The sequence below is a fragment of the Dermacentor andersoni genome, chromosome 9 (assembly GCF_023375885.2).
Source record: "Dermacentor andersoni chromosome 9, qqDerAnde1_hic_scaffold, whole genome shotgun sequence".
In the NCBI taxonomy this organism is placed as follows: Eukaryota; Metazoa; Arthropoda; class Arachnida; order Ixodida; family Ixodidae; genus Dermacentor; species Dermacentor andersoni.
This window is the reverse complement of record NC_092822.1, coordinates 10,563,182-10,588,525: the sequence shown is the minus strand read 5'-3', so window position 1 is coordinate 10,588,525 and position 25,344 is coordinate 10,563,182. Positions and strand designations below refer to the sequence as shown.

The window sequence follows — 25,344 nt, the reverse complement described above, 5'->3', positions numbered from 1 at the left end:
AAAATTTGAAGCTGCGAATCTCCGTATTAATCCTTGTGTGCAAAAGCTTAAAAATATACAATAGATAGGAAAAAGGAAAATTTTTAATGCAGTGGGGATGCTCGTAAAGCCTGCACGAGTTCGTATGGAACTTACGTGAACACTCCACGTATTTTCTTTTTCCTCGCTCTAGATAGGTTGTTGATTTGTATCTCATTCATAATTAGTTGCTGGAGTTAAGCACACCTGCAGATAATGCTCACTGGCGGTACTTAATTACCGCGACTGTCAAAAATGGTAATTAGCCAAGTTTCGAAGATGTAGCTTCAGCTTCATATTAGTGTTGCAACATAAGTTCTTTTTGTAAGCGATGTCATTAACGTTGACGGAGTGCTGAACAAAAAAGCAAAGCCCGACCAAAGCTTTCGCTTGTGTGACGGTAATGGATGTATAGAAAAGCGTACTGCAAACTGGTGCCTCTTTTATCCATCTTATTCTGCATTTTTGGTGCTACGGTAAATCTTCCGTCCCAACTTGAATCGTATTAGTGAATACGATTGACTGCACCATCGCACCATGGTGTTCAGCAACGGCCATTTTACGGTGATCATATAGCGGTGATAAATGGTGTCACCGTTCGATTTTTGTTGTTCTTGTTGTCCTTATCGTTGTTGTTGCGCCGTCGCAGACGATGGGCATATCGGCTTTATTGTGACGTCACAAGCAAGTAATGCTAGCAAACGTAGCATAAAACTGAACCCACTGCAGAATTCTACCACAGTGCCTGTTATTACTATTATTATTTCGAGTGAAAACATATGTACACTTGAAATAGAAGAAAGGAAAAGCAAGGAGCAATGCTGGCAACTGGCCACCAGAAAAGGCTCAACGCCAGCCCACTCTTCTCAGAAACGAGGGGACAGAAACGCAGGAATGGAAGATAGCAAGGAGGGAAGGAAAGAGGAAAGAAAGAACAAGATGACAAATCTCAAACAAAACAATTACAAAAAATAGCGTGTGGTCAGTCACCCCTGCAGGTCACTCTAAATTGAGGAATGCTAAACTTGAGGGATAATCGGCCAGCAGTTTAACGGAAGGAGACTGGCCTACCTGACACTGCTGTTCGCGCAACACTACGCAGAGATGAATGCTTAAAGCCTGCGAATTGCCTACAGACTTCTTGTCAACTCCTTTACCTGCTGATATTCTTTAGGCTGCATTCATTCTATAGTATACGTGCGACCTGTGATTCGCAATTGGAAGTCAGCCTCTAGAATCTGTGCAAGAGTACACGTTTATTTAGGCCAATTACTCACAGGGAACCCTATAATCATGGGAAGGAAATTCACAGAAGAATAAAAATGAGTTGGAGCGCATACGGAAGGCATTGCCAATCAGGAAAGGCAGGATGTACCACTATCCTTGAAACGAAAAGTGTACAATAACTGCAATATGCCGGTACTAAAATATGGGGCTTAACAAATACGCTTCAGTGCTGAGATTCAGCTCCATCACACATATTGCCATTTCAAATTGCCGCCTTACGTCGAAGGCGAATTTCTTGTGTTGGCTAAGCACCTTGTGGTTGTTGGCGTAAGAGGAGGAAACGACGGAATCAAAATAGTCGGCGTTTGCTTGCAAACGTCTGCCGTCTAAGCGGAGCCGCATACGGTAGCAGTGGGTTTCCGTGATATTTTTTATGAAATCGGTGTCAGTAGCGCGGTATGTTCTTGTACGGTGGGAAAATCAGAGAAGTACACGCCCATCTCAGGCACGCTGACACACTGCTACAGGTAAGAAATAGGGCCATTTTGTGTAATATAGTCGGCAGCCAACGACTCGCCCCTGTAACTCGCTTGCTTTTCAGTGAATAACGCTAAACGAGCACCCCATTAGACGCGCTAGCAATTTAGCGAAAGCGTGTGTTTGTAAATTATTGATTTTGAGAACTTGTTACGAAGAGCAGGTGTATGCGCGAGCTAACCAAAATGCCGAACTATTGTCTGCTAACGCATGGACATTTTTTGTCGACATGCTTCGGAGCCTGTGATTCTGCGATGCTAGCGATTCTTCGTGTCACAGGTCGCGGGAGCGCAACGATTAATTATACGCGTAGCATTAAGACCACCCGATATTTCGTGTAAGGCATGAACTTGATCAAGGTTAGCGTGGTTTATGCTCGGATCTAATCTAATCTAATTTGTACTTAGCTAATCTAACCCACACTGATATTCAGCACGTTGTATCGCGATATTGGTGTTCAGTTCGAGCTTAAAGCCGATTTCTATTTGCTTAGCCTTTGCATAATTTAACCTCGCAGTGTGTCTTGTTAGGAACGGGCTCGCCGAGCTAGCTGGCCTGGGCTGCATCGGGACGAAATGTGCTTGGGCGTCGAAAAGAAAAAGTAGTTGGTGTGCAAGAGAGTCGTCACGCTCGGTGAGGGAAGCGGCGGGGCTGTGCCATGTCACCACGGCCACGCCGAAACACGTTGCCACATTCGCACGCGCGCTAATCGCGGAGCGACTTACGTGCTGAATAGCAGGGCCGGTTCCAATAAAGGTCGCTAATTGCCTCAGTGCGAAAGCACGCCAAGCTAGCGATAACCACGGATTCACGTTAAAAGACAAAACGATTGCTTATTTGTAACCGGAGCGACACATGCGTGACCGTGTGAAGCAAAATAATTAAGAGACTTAACTGCGCATCAATTTACCTAAAGCGCTTTGTCCTCAAAAAAAAAAAAAAAAAACATGAAATTATGCAAGTTCTCTTACCTGGCTAAACGTAGTCATCTGGCTCAACATGCCGCAAAGGTACAACTGCCATGGACTCGCCGATCCGCAGTTTCTAGGCGCGTAGATATGTACTCGCTGGCATCGGGGAAACGATGGAATGACACCTCGCTACTCTTACATATGTGGATGTACAGAAGAGCACGATACAATGCTCTCGAGATTTCTTGTTGCACCGATGGCTATGGCGACATCAAAAAGAGGCGTGAACTTAGCAGACGCCCTGGCTTCGGAATGTTCTCGCACACTTTCCGGACAGTGTGCTTCGCGGCGCGGCTGCGGTATCCGTTCCGTGAAAATCGCGTACGCGCATGCGCGCAGCGGCCCAGCGGTAACGCTAGTATGCGCAGTGCACGTGCGCACAGCGAACTCTTGCTATTAGTGAAATAATGCTTGCTTCGCGCGTGACGTCACGTGCGTCACTTTTCGTAGTGAGCCAGCATTAGGTGACGAGCCGCCGCCGTTTTCGGAATGCGTCTTCTTTTTTTTTGATCGGGGCATGCTCATTACTCATTGCTCATTACTTACAAGCATTTCCCTCGCAAACCATGCTTAGTTCAAGGAAATTTTCCATGTCTCAATAATTTCTCTCGTCGTATTCGAGTGCTGATTGCCATGTTATCGGTTGTTAACGAAACTTCTTCTCAAGTCTCTAAAATTATTAAGGCCGTTTTTCGTGTGCGTACCATGGCGACGCACGTTTATATATCCTTCCGTTTCTCTACCGCGGGTGCGCTTTAAAACCATGGCGCTGCAATTATGCTTCGGTAATTTTCCTTTCTTCCTTTTTTTTTCTCCTACATTAAACTCGTTCTCTTAACTACTACACGCAGAAACAAAGCAACAGCGCTCGCATTCGATCCCATAGATGAGATGAAAAAAAATATATATATATATAATATATATATATGACATACTTTGTCTCCCTTATTTTTGCAAGTTGGCGGAGTGCTGAAAGCCTGCTTCACCTACGCCGCGGTGGGGGGGAGGGGAGGGGGGGGTATTGCACTATCTTCGGGATAGGCCCACGTATGGTGAGATATTCTCGATCTACAGGGCTCGATAGACACACACAATTTTTTCCACTACCTAGCCATATACAGGTTCGCTGTAATAAATAAATAAATAAATAAATAAATAAATAAATAAATAAATAAATAAATAGTAGCGTTTATCATTGCTTCATCTTTGTGGACACTGCCTGACTGCAGCGTTTTAAAAGACGTTACCGAGAACTGCGCAAAGTTTTGTCGAGCGTCAAACGCGGTATTATGGCTTGAAAAGCTTACGTATTTCTTTGATTGAGTTTAGCTGGATGTATTTGCATTTCCTTTCTTGTGGAAGAACGAACACAAATCTTTAATTAGGACGAATAAAAGAAAATTTGGAAAGCGCTTAAGCTTCATTTTTAACAGTGGAACGGATAGCATTCAAAGATCCCTGAGTGCTTCTCACGCTTCACGGCAACTGCAGCTCGCGTAATCGTAATGTTTTCCCGGGAACGCTGGCAGCGAACGCTACACACTAAAGCGAACTTTCTGGCGCTTCTTTTTACTGTTGTTGCTGTTGTTTTGTTTTGTTTTCTCCCCTCGGCGGGCGCTGCCGCTGCCGCGGATGCGCGTAGGCGAGCGCCACCTGGGCGGTGTTGCAAGGAACCGAGCGGGGCGCGCCACTCCTATTAAGACAGACCTCAAACGGCAGCTGAAAAAAAGGTTTGTGCTTGAGTTTCCCCGTAACAGAATAGTATTTTCTCGTATATTCAAATTACAATGCGACGCTATCATGTCTGTAGGCTGTGTGTAAGTCGTACTTCCCAAGTTTTCTGATGAATTTTACTTTGAGATATTCAATTATTTCAGTAACGCCTCTGCGCCACGCGGAGAGACTATGTGCCTCGGGATGCGTGGTTCAGCATGACTTCTCTCCGACATCGCCGCCGACGCCGGATTTTCTCCGACACGGGACCGTTAACGCTCTCGCGTTAGAATTGTCCAAAACTGCTGTAGACGCCACCTTAGTCGTTCGTGTGCACACGATGCAAAAGCCTATTTTAAGGCGACCCGCCGTGGTTGCTCAGTGGCTATGGTGTTAGGCTTCTGAGCACGAGGTCGCGGGATCGAATCCCGGCCACGGCGGCCGCATTTAGATGGGGGCGAAATGCGAAAACACCCGTGTACTTAGATTTAGTTGCACGTTAAAGAACCCCAGGTGGTCGAAATTTCCGGAGTCCCCCGCTACGGCGTGCCTCATAATCAGAAAGTGGTTTTGGCACGTAAAACCCCATAATTTTTTTTTTATTTTAAGGCGAAAGCCTTTTTGTCTCATGAAGCGAAAAATCCGGCGTCCGTCCGGCGTTATCCGATGGTATCGGTACCCACGTGACCAAGTGATATCATGTTCCCGGCTCTGGACCTGCTGCGGCTCGCACTGGGAAGTGCCACGGTGAAGTTAAGTGAATGAAGGTGGATTAAGGTTGATACAAACGTGCATTAAGAAAATTAAGGTGAATTAAGGTGAATTAAGGCTTATACAAGTTAGAGCAAGGTGGGTTAACGTGGATGAAGGTGGAATTTTACTTCAAGTGATAACTTAGACAAGTCCTCGTGCTTTCGCCTTCAACTCAGGTCAGAATACTTAAGTGACTGTCAACAATGTGCTTTCTTTTTTTTTTTTTGCTGTTTCACTGCAGCGTAATTTACAGAAACGTAATAAGCGATCATAATTCACACCAACGCATATCGGGCTATACATTGCAAGACATGTTCCTGCCTCAACTGCAGCATAGATCGTGGTAAAACGCCAGAATAATTATTTTATGCTTTCTGAGGTCGCATTTCATGAAATTTTTCACGCGCAAGAACCCTCCGACGACCCCTTTTTAGACACACTCGAGTCTTTTTTTTTTGCTGCAGTGGGCCGACCCTATACGTAATAAATAGAAAAAAATATCACCCCCAAAGCCCTCCGTACAGATGGTTAACCAGCGAAGCTGAAATGTGCGGCCCTGGTGTTTATCGCTAGGTTAATCCCGAGGTTTCATTAAACGACGGCTTGGTAGGCTGCCGGATCCTCGGTACGTAATTTCTGCTTGTGCCCATGCTGCAGCGTCGGCATGGCGTAGACGAGCTCGTTCCCGGTTCTGCTCGCGGCGTTGCTGATCGAAAGCGGCCTGCTCCTAAGGAGTACGTATAAATAAATACAGGTTCTGAAATACTCCGGCTCTGAAATGGCCTACCGATTTCAGAGCTGGAGAGAAACTGCTGCGCGCGTGCTAGGCTGTGACGGAGAGCAACGACACAACCGTCAGGATTAACCCAGTGATAAACACTGGGGCCGCACGTTTCAGCTTCGCCGGTTAACCATCTGTAGGGAGTGCTCGGCCATTTTTTTTTCATCATCGCCCATAGCGCCTTAGTCCGTATAGAAGTAAAACAAAGTATAAGGAAGCAGTTTCTTTTTATTCCTTAACCCCCTTCCCCCGCGTGAGGTAGCACAAGCCGAACGTGCATCAGGTTGACCTCGCTCTCTTTCCTTCCCTTTTTTCTTGCTCGTCCTCCACCTCCTACACAGTAGCTCCCTACGAGCTAGAACTCGAACCAAGCTTGCAATAACCGAGCTAATGAAAGGAAACCAAAGCCCTCGCGACTTGAGCGGCAGGCAGTCAACAAAGACCTCTTTATTGGGTTTTCAAGGCCTTACTCTGACCCTGCAATAAAGACTTGTTTAGTCTTTTGTATACTCTGTAAACATAAGATTAGTATCATGCGAGGCTTCTCCTTTCGATAAAAAGGAACTTTAAAGTATATTTTCGTGCTAACACAGCGAGAGAAAAAACGTAAACAGCAAGCTATCAAAGCATTTGAGTAGCAAATATTATCTTTAGCGTCCCAGCCATGTTTTCGTTTTATTATTTGCCGACGATTAACAATAAAAGGTATAGTCTTGATTATTCAGCCAAATCAAAAATATACCTGGAACACCTAAGTATACAGAGGTCCCACGCTTGTCCCGCAAGGACATCTTGCTTCTGCTAAAGCCTCCCGCACTTATTATGGCAAGCTCTCGCTAAAATTTGGCCTAAATAAGTAAGGATCGCTAAGTATGTGGCGCTTATTCAATGAAACTAAACTGTAACCGACCCTTAAAAGGGAGAAAGACAAAGTGAAACAAGCGCTGGCTTGCAACGAAATTTTATTTCGTGCAAGCCGCACGAAACCCTGTATGATTTAGGCTTGTTACCTAGGCCGCGTGAGGCGGTGCTTGTTTGCAGACTTTGAGCATGCCAAATTGCTTACCATACGTTCTACATCTTTCTTCTATCGTCATCGTCACCCATCGTGCGCCTCTTTATTCCCTCTTTCTTTCCCTCTTCCCCTTCCCCCAATGCCGAGTAGCTGGCTAGAGGAATATACCTCAGGCCGACCTCTCGGCATTTCGTATCATTAAACTTCTCTCTCTTTCTTTCTCTCTCTCTATTTCAAAAGAGCGACGGGTATGTAATGGGAATGTAATGTGAAAGGAAAAATAATGGGACAGTGAAATTCCTGGAAATAGAATAAAACTAAGCATCAACAGGAAGATGCATGCAAGGTTAGCGTTGTCGATCGTATAGCTACCCAATTTCTTATCTATGCAAGACAATCGATGGGTAGTAAGTAACGTGTTTGTCTTGTTTTTGATGCACTAGGAGGGAAAATGATTCTATAAGGGTGCTTTCTGCAAAGCGTTGTTCTGTTTCCATAGAATATTCCTTGTTGTGCTGCTTGGTGGCACATACGTTTTTGAATAGGGGTGTGAAGTGACACACATTTGCGCAGAGAAAGATATACAAGCGCTAGTCAAGTCTGTCCTCCGTGTATACGCGTGTGAATTAGCTCGCATCTTCTAAATGTTTTCGTTTTGACTCTCTGACTAACGTACAATCTAAAAGCTTCTAAAAACTTCAGCGACACGTTGATAGAGATGGCAGCGCCTGATGATTAGCTGTGGTTCTTAGCCCTGTAACGTGTTTGCGAACACTCGAACATGTATTAATGTGCCACGTGGCATCCATCGCAAGGTCTTTGGTAAGGCTTTCCATTGGCGCCGTTCAGTATGTACTTTATACGGATTCGTTTAAATTCAAGCCTTTCTATTTCTCGAAGGGTTTCCCTCTGACTAGACTTAATGAAATTCCGCCGCCTACTTAATTGACCTGACAATGCACTCTGACCCAATCAATGTCAATTAGAAGTGAAAGCTGACTTCTAAGGCCTCTGCAATACTACAGGCCACTGTACAAAATTAGGGGTGTTCCGATTGCCCCAGGCATCTGTGCACATCTCATCAAAGCCGCACAGCTGCTGGTGCAAACCCAAAGTGATTTCACGAAGTTTCAAAGCAAGCAGAACATATTTCCGGCGAGCACACGAACACGCACGCACGCGCGTTTCTGTTTGCGGCCATTTGGGTGTTTTTGTGCGTATTGCTACGCTGACACAATATTCCTATCGTATATTCTTTCCAGTATACGCTGTAATGCCAATTGGCAATGTTATTGCCTTCGTAGTGCCCGTAGCAACCTCCCCCCCTTCCAGTAAGTTTAATGCATTTCTATTTACCATATTGCCCACCTGTATGGTAGAGCTCTAGTTCCATCTCGACGTGGGCCAGTCAAGCTGTTTTTAATGCAGCTTTATTTCCCTCGTTTTAACCACTCATGTGAAACTCCATGTATGAGGTAAATGAATGAAATGAAAAATGATATACGAACTACTTGAAGATCCATAGAAGGGCTTTTCACGGTTATGTCCCTGTATGGTTTAAGCTTGTTACCTAGGCCGCGTGAGGCGGTGCTTGTTTAATTATTTGCAGAGACAACAGAGCTCTGTCGTGTGACAATATGAAGCGATGACCCTAACTGAAAGACATGTTGTTGTGATGGAGGAGGAGGAGGAAATAAAGAGAGAAGGTAGGGATGTTAACCAGAAATGCGTCTGGTTGGCTATCCTACTCTGGGGGACGGGAAAGACAGAATAGAAAGATAAGATAGAGAGAGGGAGGGGAGGGGGAGTAAAGTCGCGGTGAGCTCGCGCACGCGCGCGGAGAGCCTGAGCGGGTCAAAGACGTTCACATAGGCCAGTCGTCCTCAAGAAAGAGATAAGTGCCTTCATAGCTTTGTGGGCCGTTGAGCGATGGGGACGGTTTTCAAGTAGCACCTGCACAGACAACGGCCGATCGTCCTGTCGTCGCGATGCGATAGATAATGTTTGTCTTTTCGACTGAAATCGATGACAATGACACAATAAAGTTTCTATGTTCTCTTTCACGCCGCAGACGTCGCATGCAGCACTGCCGGTCATTCCACTCAAAGTAGTGTACGCCTTCGTGAAAGCCACTCCCAACCACAGCCGGTATAGATGCGATGTCTCACGTCGGTGAAGCCCGAGTGGAGGTCGGAGTTGTAGCGAAGGGTTCAGTTCATACAACCTGGTGTGCCTTATATATGTAGTATTCCAATGTGTTAAAGAGAGCTTGCGTGCCAGGTCACGAAGCTGCCTTGCAGCGTCTGTCCTGGAAAGAGGAATGGGAACGCTGTGTTGTTCTTGATGTGACTCTCGGGCAGCTTTGTGTGCTTGATCATTTCCACTGATCCTTCAATGGCCAGGCAGCCACTGGAAAATTATTTCGTGGCCTTTCTGTTCGATGTCGTGATGAAGTTTGACGATTTCGTATGTTAGCTGTTCGTGAGCTCCACGTCTGAGAATTAACTGCATGCTGTGCAAAGCCGGCCTCGAGTCGGAAAACACGGCCCATGTACCAGGACTTTCTGATTGGTGTTTACTTAATGGCATAATACATGGCAAGGGCACACCCACAACGAAATAACGCCTGCGACGCGCATCTGTGCTTTTTTTTTTGTGTGTGTGTGTGTGTGGTTGCGCCCTTGGGCGTTATATTAAGTCATGACAAGAATTGAAACAACAAGAACATTCCGGGCATTCTGAAAGTGCAAAGTGCCATAGGAAACAGCATGCTTATCCTACTTTTAACAGAGAAATCTTGTGATAATCCACCGGCTTAGCGGCTGCGGCGTTGCGCTGTTAAGCACGAGGTCGCAGGATCAAATACCGGCCGCGGTGGCCGCATTTCAAGGGGAGCGAAATGCAAAAACGTGCGTTTGCCCTGCATTGGGTGAATCCATTTTAAACCTGAGGTTTACACAATAGTAGCAGCCTTATGCATACGTTACCCTGAACAAAATATTACTTATATTGTTGTAAACTATACGGCTAGGTGAAGGACCAGGAACACAAGTACTGGAAGAAGCCAGGACAGGGAGGCTGAACAAAGTCTCATGCTATCGGCTGCAGCGCCTTTTTGGAGGCGGAAAGAGGGAAAGTTAGATAAGAAAAAAAAAGAGTTACTTTGCTTGACGACCAGTTCAATACATCAGCATCTTTTTTTATGTGTATATGTACCTCTCATAAATAAACTTGTGGTTGTTAGTTAGCGCGTTTAATGTATCATCTTCCTGTGATCCTCTAGGTATCACTGTTTTTCCAAATGTTATTTCGAAGAAAAAAATAAAAATAAAGAAGCACAGGACGCCGAGCGCGCGTGTCCCGTGTTTGTGTATTCGCTCTAGTGTGCTCCTTTCGTGGTTATTGCGCAACGCATTAGCATGTTTAAGCTAACTAGCCCATTGCCGAATTTTCATTTATCTATTGACATTGTCGCAAGTGGTTGTACTGTCCAGTCACCTGCAAAGGTCGCGATAGGTTATTTGTGAAGACGATAACTTGGCGTTCCCTGCTTTTCTGTTTTTCCCTGTGTGCGTCTGTACGTCTCTCTCTCTCTCTTTCTGTGTCAGAGAGAGAGAGAGAGAGAGAGGCCTCATAAGTCGCCGACCACTGTGTAAGGACCTGTCTGGGCAGGAACAAATGATTAAGACCGAGACTTTACGCTTTCTTAGCGCAGCAGTGCTAGAAGCGTCTCACCACTGTGTACGACGCCCCTACCTAAGGCCGTAAAGCTAAGCGCTGGGCAAGTTGGTACATAATGAAGTATAAGTATATAAGTATAAGTATAAGTACATAAGTATTATTAAACCAGTGAACTAGACGCACAAACAGACAAGTCCGCAGGACGACGCTGCCAGCATCGTCCTGTGCACTTCTTGTCTCTGCGTCTGCGTCTAGTTCGCTGGTTTAATCCCTCGTTCCCTACCTAATGAACTTGGGGGCCCCTGAATCTGTGAGCCTACAGTTCTGTCGGTTATTAAATTGGCGGCGGAGCACCGGGCCACCCCGAGGCGCACATGTGACGTCCGCGGGTTCCCGAAGCACCGGCTCGGAACTGGGAAGCTGAAATTACCAAAGTGAACATCCGTTCCGTTTCCCCCACCATTTCTATTTTATCCTTTAACGGTTGTACGCTCACCATCAGGAAAGTGCACTCACCACCGTGGAGCCTGCTAAGAGCTTTCTTATATATTCATAATATTCGATCTTCACTTGCGACCGATCGATACACTTCATGCCTCCCGTATAGTTCCTGAAGTGGTTTATTTTCGTTCTTTTTTCTTGTTCTGGTCATTGATCCTGCATTCAAGGACGCACCAAAGCTCTCCTGGCTACATTCTTTGCCGCTTTTATGAGAATTCACCGTAAGAATATTGCAGTGGAGCTTTCGTTGTTCTTCCGTAAGTAGTTTCTTCGCTCAGGCTTCTGCGTACTTTTCGTTTATGTCAATGAGAGCGTTGCGAGAGCGAGAAAATACTTCCCACCACTTCCTGGCACCATATTTAAAGAACTTGATGATTTTAAACACTGAAAAACAACACTGAGTTTCCTCATTTGTCGTATCCTGTCTAAGAAGCCCACTGTAAGAGGCTGCTACCTTCAACGATGTGAACGAGAGTCCGCTCCCGTAAACAATGAATAAATTATAGTTCAAGGAGTCTGCGCTTTGTAAAGAACAAACGTCTATTTGAGACATGTCGCTTCTACGCTGAAACGCGCGGTTTCGGATTGGATAAACTTTATTAATGGAGCTGCAGGACGCGCGTCAGCGCCAAATAATGCAGGCGCCACAGCGTGCCTTTTTTCATCACGCCCCGCTGCTTCCTGTGAATGCCGGCTGGATTCTTTTCTCGGAATCCTTTTAAAGCCTTTTCAAAGAGCACGTCACGCCAGTCGCCCAGCGAATGCTGCCAAAAACACTTCAACTTATCCAAAGCAGACGTTCATCCTGACGGTCGTCGTTGGCGGTGAGAGAGCGAGCTAAAATGCACTCGAGCCTGATGTCGCCTTTTTTCTCTCTCTCGCTCGAGTGCAAAGTCCTTGGCGCAGTCCAATTTCGTCTGACAGACCTGTCGGCGCTGCTTTCGAGCGCTGTGCGTCAAGTGCGATGACGGGACCGCAAACGCCGCAGGGCACGCTAGTGAGCGGCGCTTTTCAGAGCGCTACATAGAGGGCGGTGCCGAAAAGCATAAAACATGTGAGGAACAGCAAAAGCAACAGCAGCAGTGCTAGAAGTATCAGTGCAAGCTTCGTGCAGTCGTTTCCGTAAATGTATAGCACGCTTTCACCAAAATATAGTGGAAAAAATTCTTGCTACTCAACTTCTCTTTGTCCTATAGAAAACAAACGCTTTAAAAGGTATAATACAGTAAAGTGAGGACCTACATCGCACGTGCATGCAGTGTCGACCAATCGGCGCCTCGAGCCACAATTATTCCTATTCATATTGACTAAATGCAACATAGCGCCTAAGCTGGAAGATGACTGCCAGACGCGGTGAAAAAAAAAAACATTGAACAGGTGAAAAATTCCTTTTTCTTTAATTCTATAAGCTCTTGTATTCCATGACGCAACTATTCTATTTTCTTTTCGCAACTCCCGAATAGAGCGATAACTACCCGGAATACGTATCCACAGTATTGTTGGCGTGACGTCACCCACCGTGGGCATTATTACTTCTCGCCTAACCATAACCGGCCTGCAGTCCAAGACGAAGTACTTTCTATATTGTTGCCGATAGACGGCAAATCATTTATACGGAATGCCGCAAGGTGGAGGAAGGTTCGTGAAATGAAAAATTGTCATCCACCCGTATGTAGCAAGGAGCTACCAAAGAAACCCATATGGGTTGCACAGAAAGAAAGCTAGGCATTTGAGGAACCGGCACGAATTCTTCCTCAATTTCGAAGCTTTCTTTCTGAAAAACCTGCATGGGTTTCCTTGGTAGCTTCGTGCTATATTCAGGGGGCGACCATTTGTTGTTTCATGTTAGCAATAGAGTACGCGTTTCGGCAGGAGGGACAGTGCTTCGCACAACTTTGTGATTGCGACGAGGCCATGGTACACACAATTGGCCACTGCCCTTATTTGATGATCAAAGGCAGTTTTTGCGTACATTTTTAGCCGACAGTACGACAGAGCGTCGTACAAAATATTGGGACCATATGGACTCGATTGCCGTATGCACAGAAAGCCATCAGATCCCTGCTGCACTTTTTAAACAGGGCTGGGCTTCACGACGGTAATTGAATGCACGGTGAACGCTGCTGTCAGTGCACCCGCGACTAGTGGCGCATCACTTTTCGCGTGCTTTTGCGGGATTATTCAGGCTGGGGGACACAAAAAATTTTTACATGGCACGTAATGAGCAACAGAAAAATGAATCGGAAATTTTTTCACGATATCCTAGAATTTTCTGATGGGCAGTTTTGCTCTATATACTTACAGTATTTGATAAGTTCATTAATAAACGATAACTAATTATGTGATTAGGCGAAATACAAAGAATAGTCGGACTTGCTCCGAGCGACGGCACACAACATTATCTTGGTTCAGTCCAGGTACGTGGCACTCACAAATGTCTTCTTTTTTTTTGGCACAACTTAGGGGAGACACCCTGTATGTATACTGCGTGGCCCAGCTAACGTCAGCCAGGCTGTTTATTGAAAAAAAAAAGGAAAACTCGGTACCAGGTACAGTTATGAGACCTACGGTCAACAGTCGTCAGACGACGTACATTCAAGCACCGTAGGTCATAAAATCGTACCTTGCGTGAAGCTTTTTCTTAATCGTTTTTTTACCACTTGGCTAGCGTTAGCTGGGACACCCTATATAGGAGATCTTAAGGTATGTTTATGTTTCTTGGATAGACGACTACGTGGTCCTTGGGCCCCAGTAAGAAAGGCTGGATAATCCTAATACCCGTATTGAAATGGCGCTTATTCTCTGTCACCCTCCCTGCTTTTTGATGTACGGTTCCTTCCATAACACCTTTGACATGCGGGCCATGGAAGGACTTTAATCAGATAAACAGCAAGGGAAATAGAAGTAGTTCAGGAAGTACGGGAAGATTAGCAAACAGCTTTAATCAAGCTTCTTAGTAAAGGCTGAATGAGCGCGAAGATAGAACTAGTGTCTTGTTTGCTCGTATTGAGCTGCCTCAGCCACATTTAATACGTTATACCCTTCCAGACGAGAAGGTATGTGCAAGAAAAAAATGAAAGAAAGGGAATGAATTGACGAATTCTGGGGTTTTTCGTGCCAGGACCACGAATCGGTTATGATGCACGCCGTAGTGGGGGCTCCGGATTTAATTTGACCACCAGGATATCTTTAACGTAACCGCAATGCACGGGACACGGTCGTTTTTGACGCGGACATCCTCACGTGTCATTTCGTGACAAAGCTGGTGGAGGCGCTCAGCGTCGGCAAGACAGACAGCTGCAGGGCAAGATTGCATGGATACCCTAAGGCTTCCGTCCTCCGTCTCTGCTTCCTCTTTCTTCAGCACCCGCATCTTGCAGAGCGCACGTACCAGTCGTGACTTCTTTCTTGGCACTGTCTCGTGACACCTTGTGTCAATATCGCCCCCCTCGTAATGCGGTCGCCCGGATTTGTTCCCGCGACCTCGTGCTTAGCAGCGCAACGCCATGGCCGCTAAGCCACCGCGGTGGGTCGAAAGGAAAGGAAAACGACCAGGGATTGGGAAATTACCTCTGAAACGCTCGTCGTATAATGAAACGTATACAGAAACCATATTTTGCAAGGATTATTTTGTTAACAGTCATCATTTCTTGTCTATGCCACTGACCGATCCCCTCGAAGGCCTCGGCTTCGTTTGAGCCAATGACAAAGCGAGAGAGCTGCTCAAGAAAAAAGCAGGGATGTTATTTACAAGGAAAAATCCGGTTTGCTACCCTACACTGGGAAATGTTGGAGGGCGAGGTAAAGAGGCGGAAAAATAGAAGGTGTGGGACTGTACAGACACACACTATCATAGCCGGTCACGATCACCCCACACCTTCACAGAACAAGCTCATGTGCACCCCAAAGATCACCAATTTAGGCTACAGCCGTTCGCGCAAGTCTGTTATTAAAAAAAAAGGAGAAGATGCAGCACCGTTGTCGTCGCCTTCTGCAGCGATGGCTTGAAAAGGGGGCGTGTGCGACACAAGGGCGGCCGAGGCGGGCGGAGTGCACGTGTCGCGAAAGAGCGAGCCTCGCCGCCCTTCGCCGCTCGTGTGCGGAAGAGGCCGTCCGCACCGCAACAGCGGCGGCGACGCCATTACTCGCATCAATTGTGCGGCCTCGACGCTGTAGACGACTGTGGCTGAAACATGGGCCTCAGGAGCGAGAAAGTGGTCCTTTGGCGCACTAATTTCCTCTCCCGCAAATTGAAACCTCGGGCACACGCAGAGACGAAAAGAAGAAAACCGCGGTTATCACTTCCGCCCATTACGAGCGAATACGGTCGTCTTACCTCGGCTGAGTCGATTGTACATTCGCGTGTCGACTCCTTTTGTTTGTTTCGTTGATCGTGTTCTTTTCTCTGAAACGAGGCTTGTCGGAATTTTTAACTTTTTTAGACATCAATATGTGAATGCAGTTTTTTTCCTTGTATTCATTGCAGAATTAAGGAAGTTCCTTTTAAACCAATCTAGTCCTAAATGAAAAAAAAATTTGTACGCACTACATAATGTAAGCCTTCACATTGTTATTGGTAAGTCCTTTAGTTTATAATATAGCGTTTATTAATTATGTGTGAAATGGTTAAAGCATGCCGCTTTTATATTCAATTTGTTCATATTTTATATATACTACTGATTAAGCTTGTTCTATATTTGTTTTAAATCGTGTTCTAAAATGTTTTTACAATAGGTATCTTACTTTTTATTGTCTTTTTTTACTGTCATTGCAACAAGTAATTTTCGGTTTCCTTGCGTGTATGTTATGTACAAAAGGTGCCAATTCAGGCTCTGACTCCGGTGCCTTCTCCGATATATTGCAACATGTAAAAACTTAAATTAATATGCTTTATATTCTTCATACACTTCATATATACAAAGTGTCAATGACAAAATTGTAGAGCGACATAAAAAACTCCAAATACAGCTTTCTGTTGCTCAATACCTGCTACATAAGAGTGTTTTTCCGAGCATGAAAGCAGCCCGCGAATGCACGCAAAGTGCCTCGAGCGGCCAGTCGAGCGGCAATTTTGCGCATATTCGCGGGCTTCTTTCACGCTCGGAAAAACACTTTCATGTAGCAGGTACTGAGCAACAAAAGGTTGTATCTGGAGTTTTTCACGTTGCGCCGCTATTTTCTCAATTACACTTTTCATCTGATTATAATATTTGAGAAGTTGATTAATCAAGTAAGACTAATTCTCTGATTAGGCGGAATGAAAAAATATAATTTGAGTATCTCCAAGCGGCGGCAAACAACATTACCGTGGTTCTGTCCAGCTACGTGGCATTTGCACACTTTTAAACTCAGGCTAAAGTTAGTTAGGACACGCTGTATAGTAATTCTGATTCTGATGGAACCCGCCGCATTAACCCAAGTTTGTATTTTGTTGCACTGCTGAGCACGAGGTCGCGGGTTCGATACCAACCGTGGCGGCCACATACGTACTGATCGGGACAGAATGCAAGAACGCTCGCCCTCGGTGCATTAATTAGGGCTTGTTAAAGAACCCTAGGTGGTCAAAATTATTCCGGGGCCGTTCATATCTCGAGTGTTTCGTTAAACCTCAATAAATCAAATCAAGGTTTCGTGAATTTTAAAGCATTTTCGTGATTTTAAAGCTTTCCCCTTTCTCTTACATAACAATTTCAGTCAACTCCCGGACTTCTGTGCAGCTGTAATGTAAAAATCCATTATGTTTCTACACGTAAGCAGTCCGGATTCTTAACAAGATCTTGGACAATGTATGGAGACGCCGTGGTCTTTCACTTGGGCTTAGCTTCAGAAAACTTGGCGCTTGTGGGCCAGAATCGATTTGGCCACTGTGAAGCGTGCCTCGTTCAACTCGATATGTATTAGTATTTCTTCTAATCGCGTTACAGATACTTTAGAATGTGTAAGTCTTTCTCTCGGCGAAATTTCGGATTCGAGCAGAGCATAATTAAAACCCGGAGAACGAACTGTCTTACAAAGTCGGAGGTATTGGAAATTTCTCTCTGAAAATTTAGTGCCCAACGTATCTCGATGTCCGTAAGCCCTCTGTAGGGCGCAGTTTAATAACGAGGGGCCCAAATTAACAGACCAGTTGCATTTGAATCCTTTGATGTCACTGTAAAGGAAATCCGATGATACAATTCAATGAAACGTCGGCCTCACACATCCCAGATTCGCCATGCGGGATCCTTCTTAGCCAAAGTGAAGGGGCACTGTTGAAGCGCACTCAACCACAACGCTTTCTTGCAAAGAGAAGCTTTTCTCAATTTAAGCCCTCGGGCATTTTATCTGCTGAGAGGTTCAAGTTTCAATTAAGACCAGCGGCCGAATTCACAAAGAGATTTTCCTTCGTAATAGCTGCTGCCATTCACCGGCCACCTTCTATAATGATATGCCTGGCATCAGGATTGGTTCACCTGCTCTTACGAAGTTTCAGCGTAAGAACGTTTTGTAAATGCGGGCACAGTTTCGAGAAACGCGCTTGAATGCTCAGTGGTTAAAAGCCTTAATATTGTATTTAACCCTTCCTTATCACCACTGGACTTTCACAAACTGCAGAGAAGTGTTAACTGGAAGATGGATTCAGTTGTCCATGGAATCTAGCTGTGCGCCAATTTCTCGACATATGTCACAGTACTTCCTTTAAATGGGTACGACTGCATAACTTCTCGGCCTCAATTACGCAGTTGTAGTAGGTCGTTCATGAGAAATAGTCGCAATGGCAAATAGATAAAATTGTTTAGCTATCGTCACATTGCGACTTGTCGTGCATGTCTACCACTTCATGTAATCTAGCTGGCGTAACAGAATTGGGATGCCAGCCACAGGAAATATTTAGGAAGTATTTTTTACATTTAAAAAATATCACCCGGTATATTAGCCTGACAACCTGTTCGATAAAATGGGAAATCTGCGCTTCATTCTGTAGTTCCATTTATGTCCTTGTGCCCCATCGGACTAGCTTCTTCTCCAGGTATGACCTTTACCTGTCTCGTTAGCCTATCTAGCGGTTATTGAAAAGGCAGGCTATGGCAGAAAGAAAAGGCAGGATAACATTTTCCATGTAAATCTACCCGACCGAATTCTCAGAATCCCAACCTGACCTTTGCAGATGATGGGCCGAGCCGCTGATTAAAGAGTCCCTGAAAAGGTTGGCACAACTTTTGTAGACGCGTAGGGTACAGCTACAGTAAAACATTCGCGTCACAATTTAAGTGAAGCCTCTCATATTAAGAGAGCTACGGACGATTACGTGTTACGTTCCTCCCTAGCCATGCTTTTTCTCCTCAACTCGTTCGCCGAGGGATCGGGGCTAAGCTCCGCCTTCACTGGTTCCGCTTCATGTTGTGACGTCATGTCGTCTACTTCCGGTTGCCTTGGAGGCAGCGCGTGAAGCCTCTCCAAGCGCTCCGCTAGCCGCCTGGGTGCCCCGCGAGAGCTATCCAAACAGAGTGCGTTGTCAGCGTCCTGTCGCAGCGCTAAGCGTGTCTGGTATTCCGGTAACCACAGGCGAGCTGGGTGTTTTGACCAATCGGAGGAGGCGTAAACTCAAGCTCCTCCATACTACCACTGCTGTGATTAGGGATCTTCAATGTAGACGTCCGTGAGCGGCGTGATCAGCCTGCACGGTCCGGCCAACTTCGTGGCGCAGACAAAGCTAATATTGCTGTAGCCAAGTGTAAAATATTTCAAGCATCCCGACACCTATGCCACTAGTTCTTGCAGGCACTGCAATGATTTAGCTAGCCTAGACCATATGCTCTGCTGTTGCCCCTAGTTACGAGGCACAGAACAAATCAATGAGGGCAAGTGGCTCTCCGCTATCAAGAGCCCCGATGCCGGGGCGCAATTATGGGCTGTCCAGAGGGCCCAGGATGCGGCGGTCGGGCATGGCCTGATTGTCCCAACATGGGAACGGCCTGCAGCGCGCTGAGCCACGTACCTCAGGACCTTCATTAAAGTTTTGCATCCATCCACCCATCTAAAAAGACAACGTGTTCATGAATACGCTCCTGTCCAAAATTTGCACCAGCAGCAAAGTAGAATACACTTGGTTACTGCTGTATATTAGCTCTTTGTTTGGTTGAACTCTGTGCCACCAGGTGAATGCACCGTGCAGGGCGTTAACGTTTGCGCCTCCACTCATCCGGTAAAACGCCCAGTGCGATTGCGCTTGCGTTTACCCTAATACCGGACAAGCTCAAACTGTCTATTGTGGTAGTAATGCATCCGCGTGAATTGACGGTAGCAAACGCGCAAATGCTAGCGCCGATCGAATACCGACAGCCCGATGCGCTGCAGCCGCTCGCATGTTGCCTTGCAGAGGGACACGATGTCGGAGATTGACATGCCGCCAACCGCTAGTTTTGCAGCCCACAACGTAACAAGGGTGATCTATGGGGCTCGCGACAACAAAGCTCGAGATCAACACCGAACGCGCAGCTCGCGTCAACATAGAGAACGACGCTGCAACACAAGCAGACGACACTTGCTGTATGCCGGAAGTCCTTGAGTGTAGTGTTAAATTGTCGATGAGTATTCTCTTTCTGCTGCTTACTTTTTATAGAAACAACCAACATTCAAACTATTACCAACAACATTTGCTCATAAATTTGCAAAAATTATCGCTCACCGTCCACCTGGTTAGCCAATCGGATAGCTCGCTGAACTGACGTCAGTTGGCCAAGCGAGTCGATTGGGAGGAGGCAGCTGAAAACTTGGGGGAGTGGTGACGCTGCGATCAGTAGCGAGGCAGATTTTTAGGACCGTATGAATTACACACTTTACGCGGAACATTTAAATGTGTCACTTAATGATCAGAAAGATCGACCTACCGTAAATACTCAGTACGTTTGTACAAAATTATCAAAATTGTTTCAGGGTAAAGATGCGTCAGGTATAATGATCAGAAGGACCTACCCTAACGACTCCGTACGTTTGTACAAAATCATAAATATCATAAATCCGAAAATAAAAAGAAAGAAGCGAGCGGCGCCGCCCAAGTAGGAAAAAGCAGATGAGGTAAGGGCGAATGTGGAAAGTTAAGGCTGCGCTCCTTATATTTCCATAAAACAGTAAAACACGTTGTGTGGCTAGCTGGTGCATAGCTTTCAAAAGTAAAAAGGAACAAAGACCAGAAGGACAAGGCGCTATGCCATGTCTTCGTTCCTTCCTATAGTGTGCTGTCACTGTTGGCGCTTCATCTCTTCATATTTCCGATCATACTAGGTCACTTCCGAAAATGTCTTTGGGAATGTATTTATTGAAAGGCGTCGCACTCATTTCTTCCTGCTAGGTTTGAAGAAAATGTGTGTCAAGGCAACTCAGAAACACGCGCAGGAGCACGAATCTTTTTTTAAGGCGAAATCCTTAACAGTCTATGTTGGCGGCGCCCTTGGCGAAACTGCGCGGTGGCGAAAAAATGGCCGACGCCGTAAAGCTTGAAATCACATCAACAAATGCTCGTATTGACATCACATTTCTCAGGGAGGCTCCTGTAAACAAAGTAAATTAGTGGCTTTGAATAGAAAATTTGGTAAATATCGTTCTGGGTGCGAAACGAGCACGCTTCCCTGAAGCCACGGCTGCTCCACGGTTCTTGCTTACTAAGGGTTTGCCCAGTGCGTGCCCGATCGCACACGTCACGTGGTCACAGAGACAGACGCGCTCGTGCCACTGCTCGCGCGTTCGTCGCCGTCTTTTTGCACCACCGGCTCTCATCACGACAGCGTTCTCGTACTGCCCCTTCCTTTGCGATGGCGCTGACGGCATTGGCTCATCACCAGTAAGTGCGGCGCTTTCTGAGTTCTGTCGTGCGCTCAGATGGACAGTTACCACAATTCATCATAAACATGTCTTATTCGTGACAAAAAGTGTGTAAAGTGTGCCATCACGCTTTCGTCTTAACGTTTTACACGCTTGCTTAATTTTTCCCTGTGACCGCACTGGTCCGGCTCGATGACGGGATGAAAGCACGGAGGGGAGGTATTGTAGTGACGAAAGAAAATTTGGCCATAGCGTAACGTAATATATTTCCAACAATAAGTGTACGAAAACAATGATTGAGCTGTATTTCGCTTAGCAACACCATACAAAAACTTAGCAGAGGTAGGATAGTCTCAGCACAGCTTTCATGCTCTATTCATTGAAGTGCGTTTAACTAGACGTCTAAATTTACTCTCCACAACAAGTTTCCACAAAAGAGAAAATGCTCTGTGAATGCGTTTTATCAAATCACAATGTCACATAAATAAAAGCTTGCTCCTATTTTAACTACGGTATAGCTAAATTCAAACATTCAACTCTATCTGAAATACAAGACAATGTCTCATAGCTGTGAAACAAAACTATGATTCTGGAAGCGCAGCGACATTAAAGGGTCGAAAAGGAAAACAAATTCTAAGTCTGAACTATAGTTTAACATAACCACTCAACCAACAAAAGGCAATAGTCAAAAAACGACACTGCAGGGTTCTTCCGGAAAACATCGGAAATGCACTGTCGTGATTTCTTCCGCGTTTCCCATAGCACGCCGCCGAGAAAGTGCATTTGTTGTTTCGAACAGGCACAACGCGCGACATTCCGATGTACGCGCTTGAAGTAGATTCGACAAGCACTTCAATGTTGATGTTGACGTTCCAAGCATTCCGAGCGTGTTGTCTGCGAACCCTTCGCTGTCGGAACCGAGCAGTTGTCCGGATTTTTCGCGCATACAAGTTGTGTCTTTCGTCTGGCATGCATCGGTGTACCCGCAGCCACACCACTTCTGCTATCGCGACACGCAACACACAGGACTGACAATCCCACAGGCAGCTCTACGGGCACTAGCGGCTAAGTACCAATGGCAGCCTTCTACCGAGCACTGATGGCACTGTACAAAATGGCAACTTCTCGAGAAAAAGTGGGTTTCTTAACCCCAAGGAGCTTGGAAAGAACTGAACAACAGCAGCTCTTACTTTTCGGCGGTTCTAGCCAGCCTTCTCTTGCGAAAATCTCGGCACTCCTTCGAATTATAGCCCTTGGTTGAGCTAGAACACGGCATTTCTTTGCGATTATTCAGCAACGTCCTAACGCGCTGTTCAGCCTTGAGCTTTCCTGCTAATCAGAACGTGACATAGCCTTCGAATGTATGCTTCTGAACGCCAACAGAATGGTTTCACGATGAAATAGTTCCCGATGGATCGCTCATTTTGTTGCTTTGTTCTTGCTCGTATAGACTTAATGATTAATTTTTCTTGCGGTTCATTGGATGGGCAACCCAATGCCACAAAACTGGCATACATCACGTTCTTTCCAGGTGTATTCTGGCATAGCAGCACAAACAAACGATTTAATATTCTGTGCTTCAAGGAAGAGCAGTAAATGTCAGGGCAGTTGGAATCGGAAGTCGTTGCAGGCTCAGTTCAGGGAGTCTCTTAGTTGGCGCCGTGGCCGTGTATACCACTTATCGTTTTGCGCCAGATTAGGAAAATTTGGCTGCGGCTGGTCGGGAAGTCTATGCCACCATGCGAGTGCGCTCGCTATACTGCATACAACAGAAGTTGGCGTTTTTATTTTGTCTCGCTCGCAGAACTAACGGTCTTCATAATAGAAAAAGCGAGAAAGCTGCTAGAAGAGCATAGTCATTTTGGATCCATTGCCCGGAGTGCAACCTTCATTTACTTACTTCTGCCCATTGAATGAGTGCCCACAATTGTCAGAACCTGGTTTCTATTGATATCAGCAACTGTAATTTTGCAAGCCTGTAACACAGCTCAGGAACCAGACGTCTTCATAAAGAATGATGCCTTAGATGGAGGTTACTTTTGTGGCCCACAACTTCGGTCACTGTGGTAGCTCATCAAACTTGGCAGGACTGTGATACCGGAAACAGAAGTAGTCTAAAGGTTTCCAGCCCTAACAGGGGCAGTTTCAAGGCCTCGAAAAGCGTGGCGCATCCGAATGCATCGTCACACACAATGAACAATGCGGCGCTCACAAACCGGGACACTTCGTGTGGCTGCTCGCGCTTTCAGAGAGTCACAGAGTAACGGGTGAACCAAGTCCCTAGCCTGCCATTGCTATTCTCTGTAACCCCAGCTTCGATTCTAGCGGGCAACTAGAACGAGACAATAAATAAAATATACAGTCCTTGAATGAAAAAACGAGTCGCCGAACACCAAGCACCGTCATTGTAAGCTCGAGTAATGATGCCAGGATTGCTCTCGGGGTGTCACGTAACTCTTCAATATTTTCAACGCTTCCCTACCGAAACACGGCAGGAGCAGTAAACATGGTTTGTCTTTCCGGGCTGCCATACTGCTATGGGGCTCTTGAGAAGAGGTGCAGCCAGGCCGTCAAAGCTAGAATCGCCGGCAGCGCAATGCCGACCCACGTGGAGCAGCCGCTGCAGCTCGGCTCGCCTATGCGGTATCTGGAGCAGTGCGTAGACACGAGGTAGCCGCTGGCTTTGACGATGATGTCTTCGGCGAGTTCTGCTGCTTCTACGTCGCAGCGCAGGAGCACAGCCGTCTTAGCGCACTGTTTGTAGCCATCCATTTGGCTGCGAATAGAAAAAAATAACGTACAAAATATATGTTTTCTTTCGTGATGGAAACATTCAGTCTTTAAAACACCATTACCTGACTGCAGAGTCTGTGAACAGAAGACAGTTGATTTTGTTATTTTGTTATCGATTTATTTTAACAGTGTTTTGTAAATTCGTTGTTCTTTTTCCAGTTTTTTTTTGTTGTTGTTGTTGCTTTATTAACTAAAATTTTGTAATATCTGGTCCTTTCTGCCACTAAACTGCCCATAGCTTACACGTAATAAAAATGTATTATGGCTGTGCAAATTATAATTCTGGGCGAAATAATATGTGAAGACGATGCAAACCTACTGAAAGGATGAGCTAAGGTGACATTCTTGCAACGAGATTGGCTTTTAATATCATTGCCTGCATCAGGTTATTTTCTTTTTCTTTTAATTAACGAGTGGAAACATATTTTCGATAGCGGTGCTGCAAAGAACTGCTGAAATTAACCCACGCTAGATCACTATGCTCTCGTTTCATGCTGTTCGTGGAACAACGATCCTACCGTAAAAAGCTAAGCAGGACCAAAGACACGTTCTGTTTCGGTCTTAACGTACCAACACGAATGCCGTATCTTGTCCTGAGCGCTGAGCGTCTTTTCTTGGAGCTCGGCCCGCTGAACCACGTAGATGGAGGCGCACTTGTTGTAGTCGTCTTGCAGCTCTTTGTAGCACTTGGAGTGCTTCAGGTATGCTGCACATGCACATAAAGACAACTGAAACAATCTTTCACTCTAAGAAAACCTAAACTTCGCAGCGAGGTCAAAAGGAAAATCGAATCACGAAGCCACTATTCCCGGTATTTGTACTTTGAGAACCGTCTTTGCTGCCAGTAACAGCTCTTGCATCACAGTATCGGTCAAAAACATAAACAAATGTAACAGTAGCTGGCTCATTTTGGAAGCACATTCCAGAGAGCAGTTGACGATCAATTACTAAAGCTGCACATAAGGTGAGGTCTAGCTGGTGCCGGATTCACAAACTCGTTGCTATATAGGGATAATTTGTTGGAATGAAAGACTGGAAAGAGTGAAGCAATGCCGAAAATGCGGAAGGCTCCACTTATTTACAAACAACTATTACTGCCAAAAGATAAATGTCTTAATCGGACCTGCGAATAGCATTGCTATGCAAGTTTGTCTCAGAAGTACGGAACCTTTTATGTCAAGTAAGCGGCATTGTGCAAACGCGACGAACACGAACAGCCGTAACATAATAGATTATACATTGCAGAGATGCTGCGATGCCGCGAACCGTGTTCAGTATACAGGTCTACCACTCACTGATCCTGAATCGAGATCCTTCCAGGCAGAAGTCTTCGATGAGCTGAGCTGCGCCACTGGTCAGTCGCTCGTAGACCTCCTGCTGCTTCTCGTTGAAGCAGCGCCGTGTGAAAGCATTCACGCAGTCCATAGCGCCGGTCAGGTGGCTGCACCAAGCGCGAAACAATTTATGACAAGAGATAAATGAATGCACTGCTGGGAAACAATGTATCGCTCATCGGGGCTCCCTTGAGCGAGCGGAGATTATCCTATTCCCCC

The 25,344-nt window shown here is 45.8% G+C and overlaps 1 protein-coding gene across 1 annotated transcript in view; it reads right to left on the bottom strand.

Moving 5' to 3' along the window:
- Positions 1–21,245: 21,245 nt before the first annotated feature.
- LOC126527017 (uncharacterized) overlaps positions 21,246–25,344 on the bottom strand; it is a 65,940-nt gene continuing 61,841 nt past the window's right edge. Inside the window, exons 3-5 of the mRNA XM_050174732.2 lie at positions 25,087–25,232; positions 24,362–24,497; positions 21,246–23,774 (exon numbers count right to left, since the gene is read on the bottom strand). Coding sequence (XP_050030689.1) covers positions 23,534–23,774; positions 24,362–24,497; positions 25,087–25,232 — 523 coding nt within the window. The 3' untranslated portion in view covers positions 21,246–23,533. The remainder of the gene's footprint in view (positions 23,775–24,361; positions 24,498–25,086; positions 25,233–25,344) is intronic.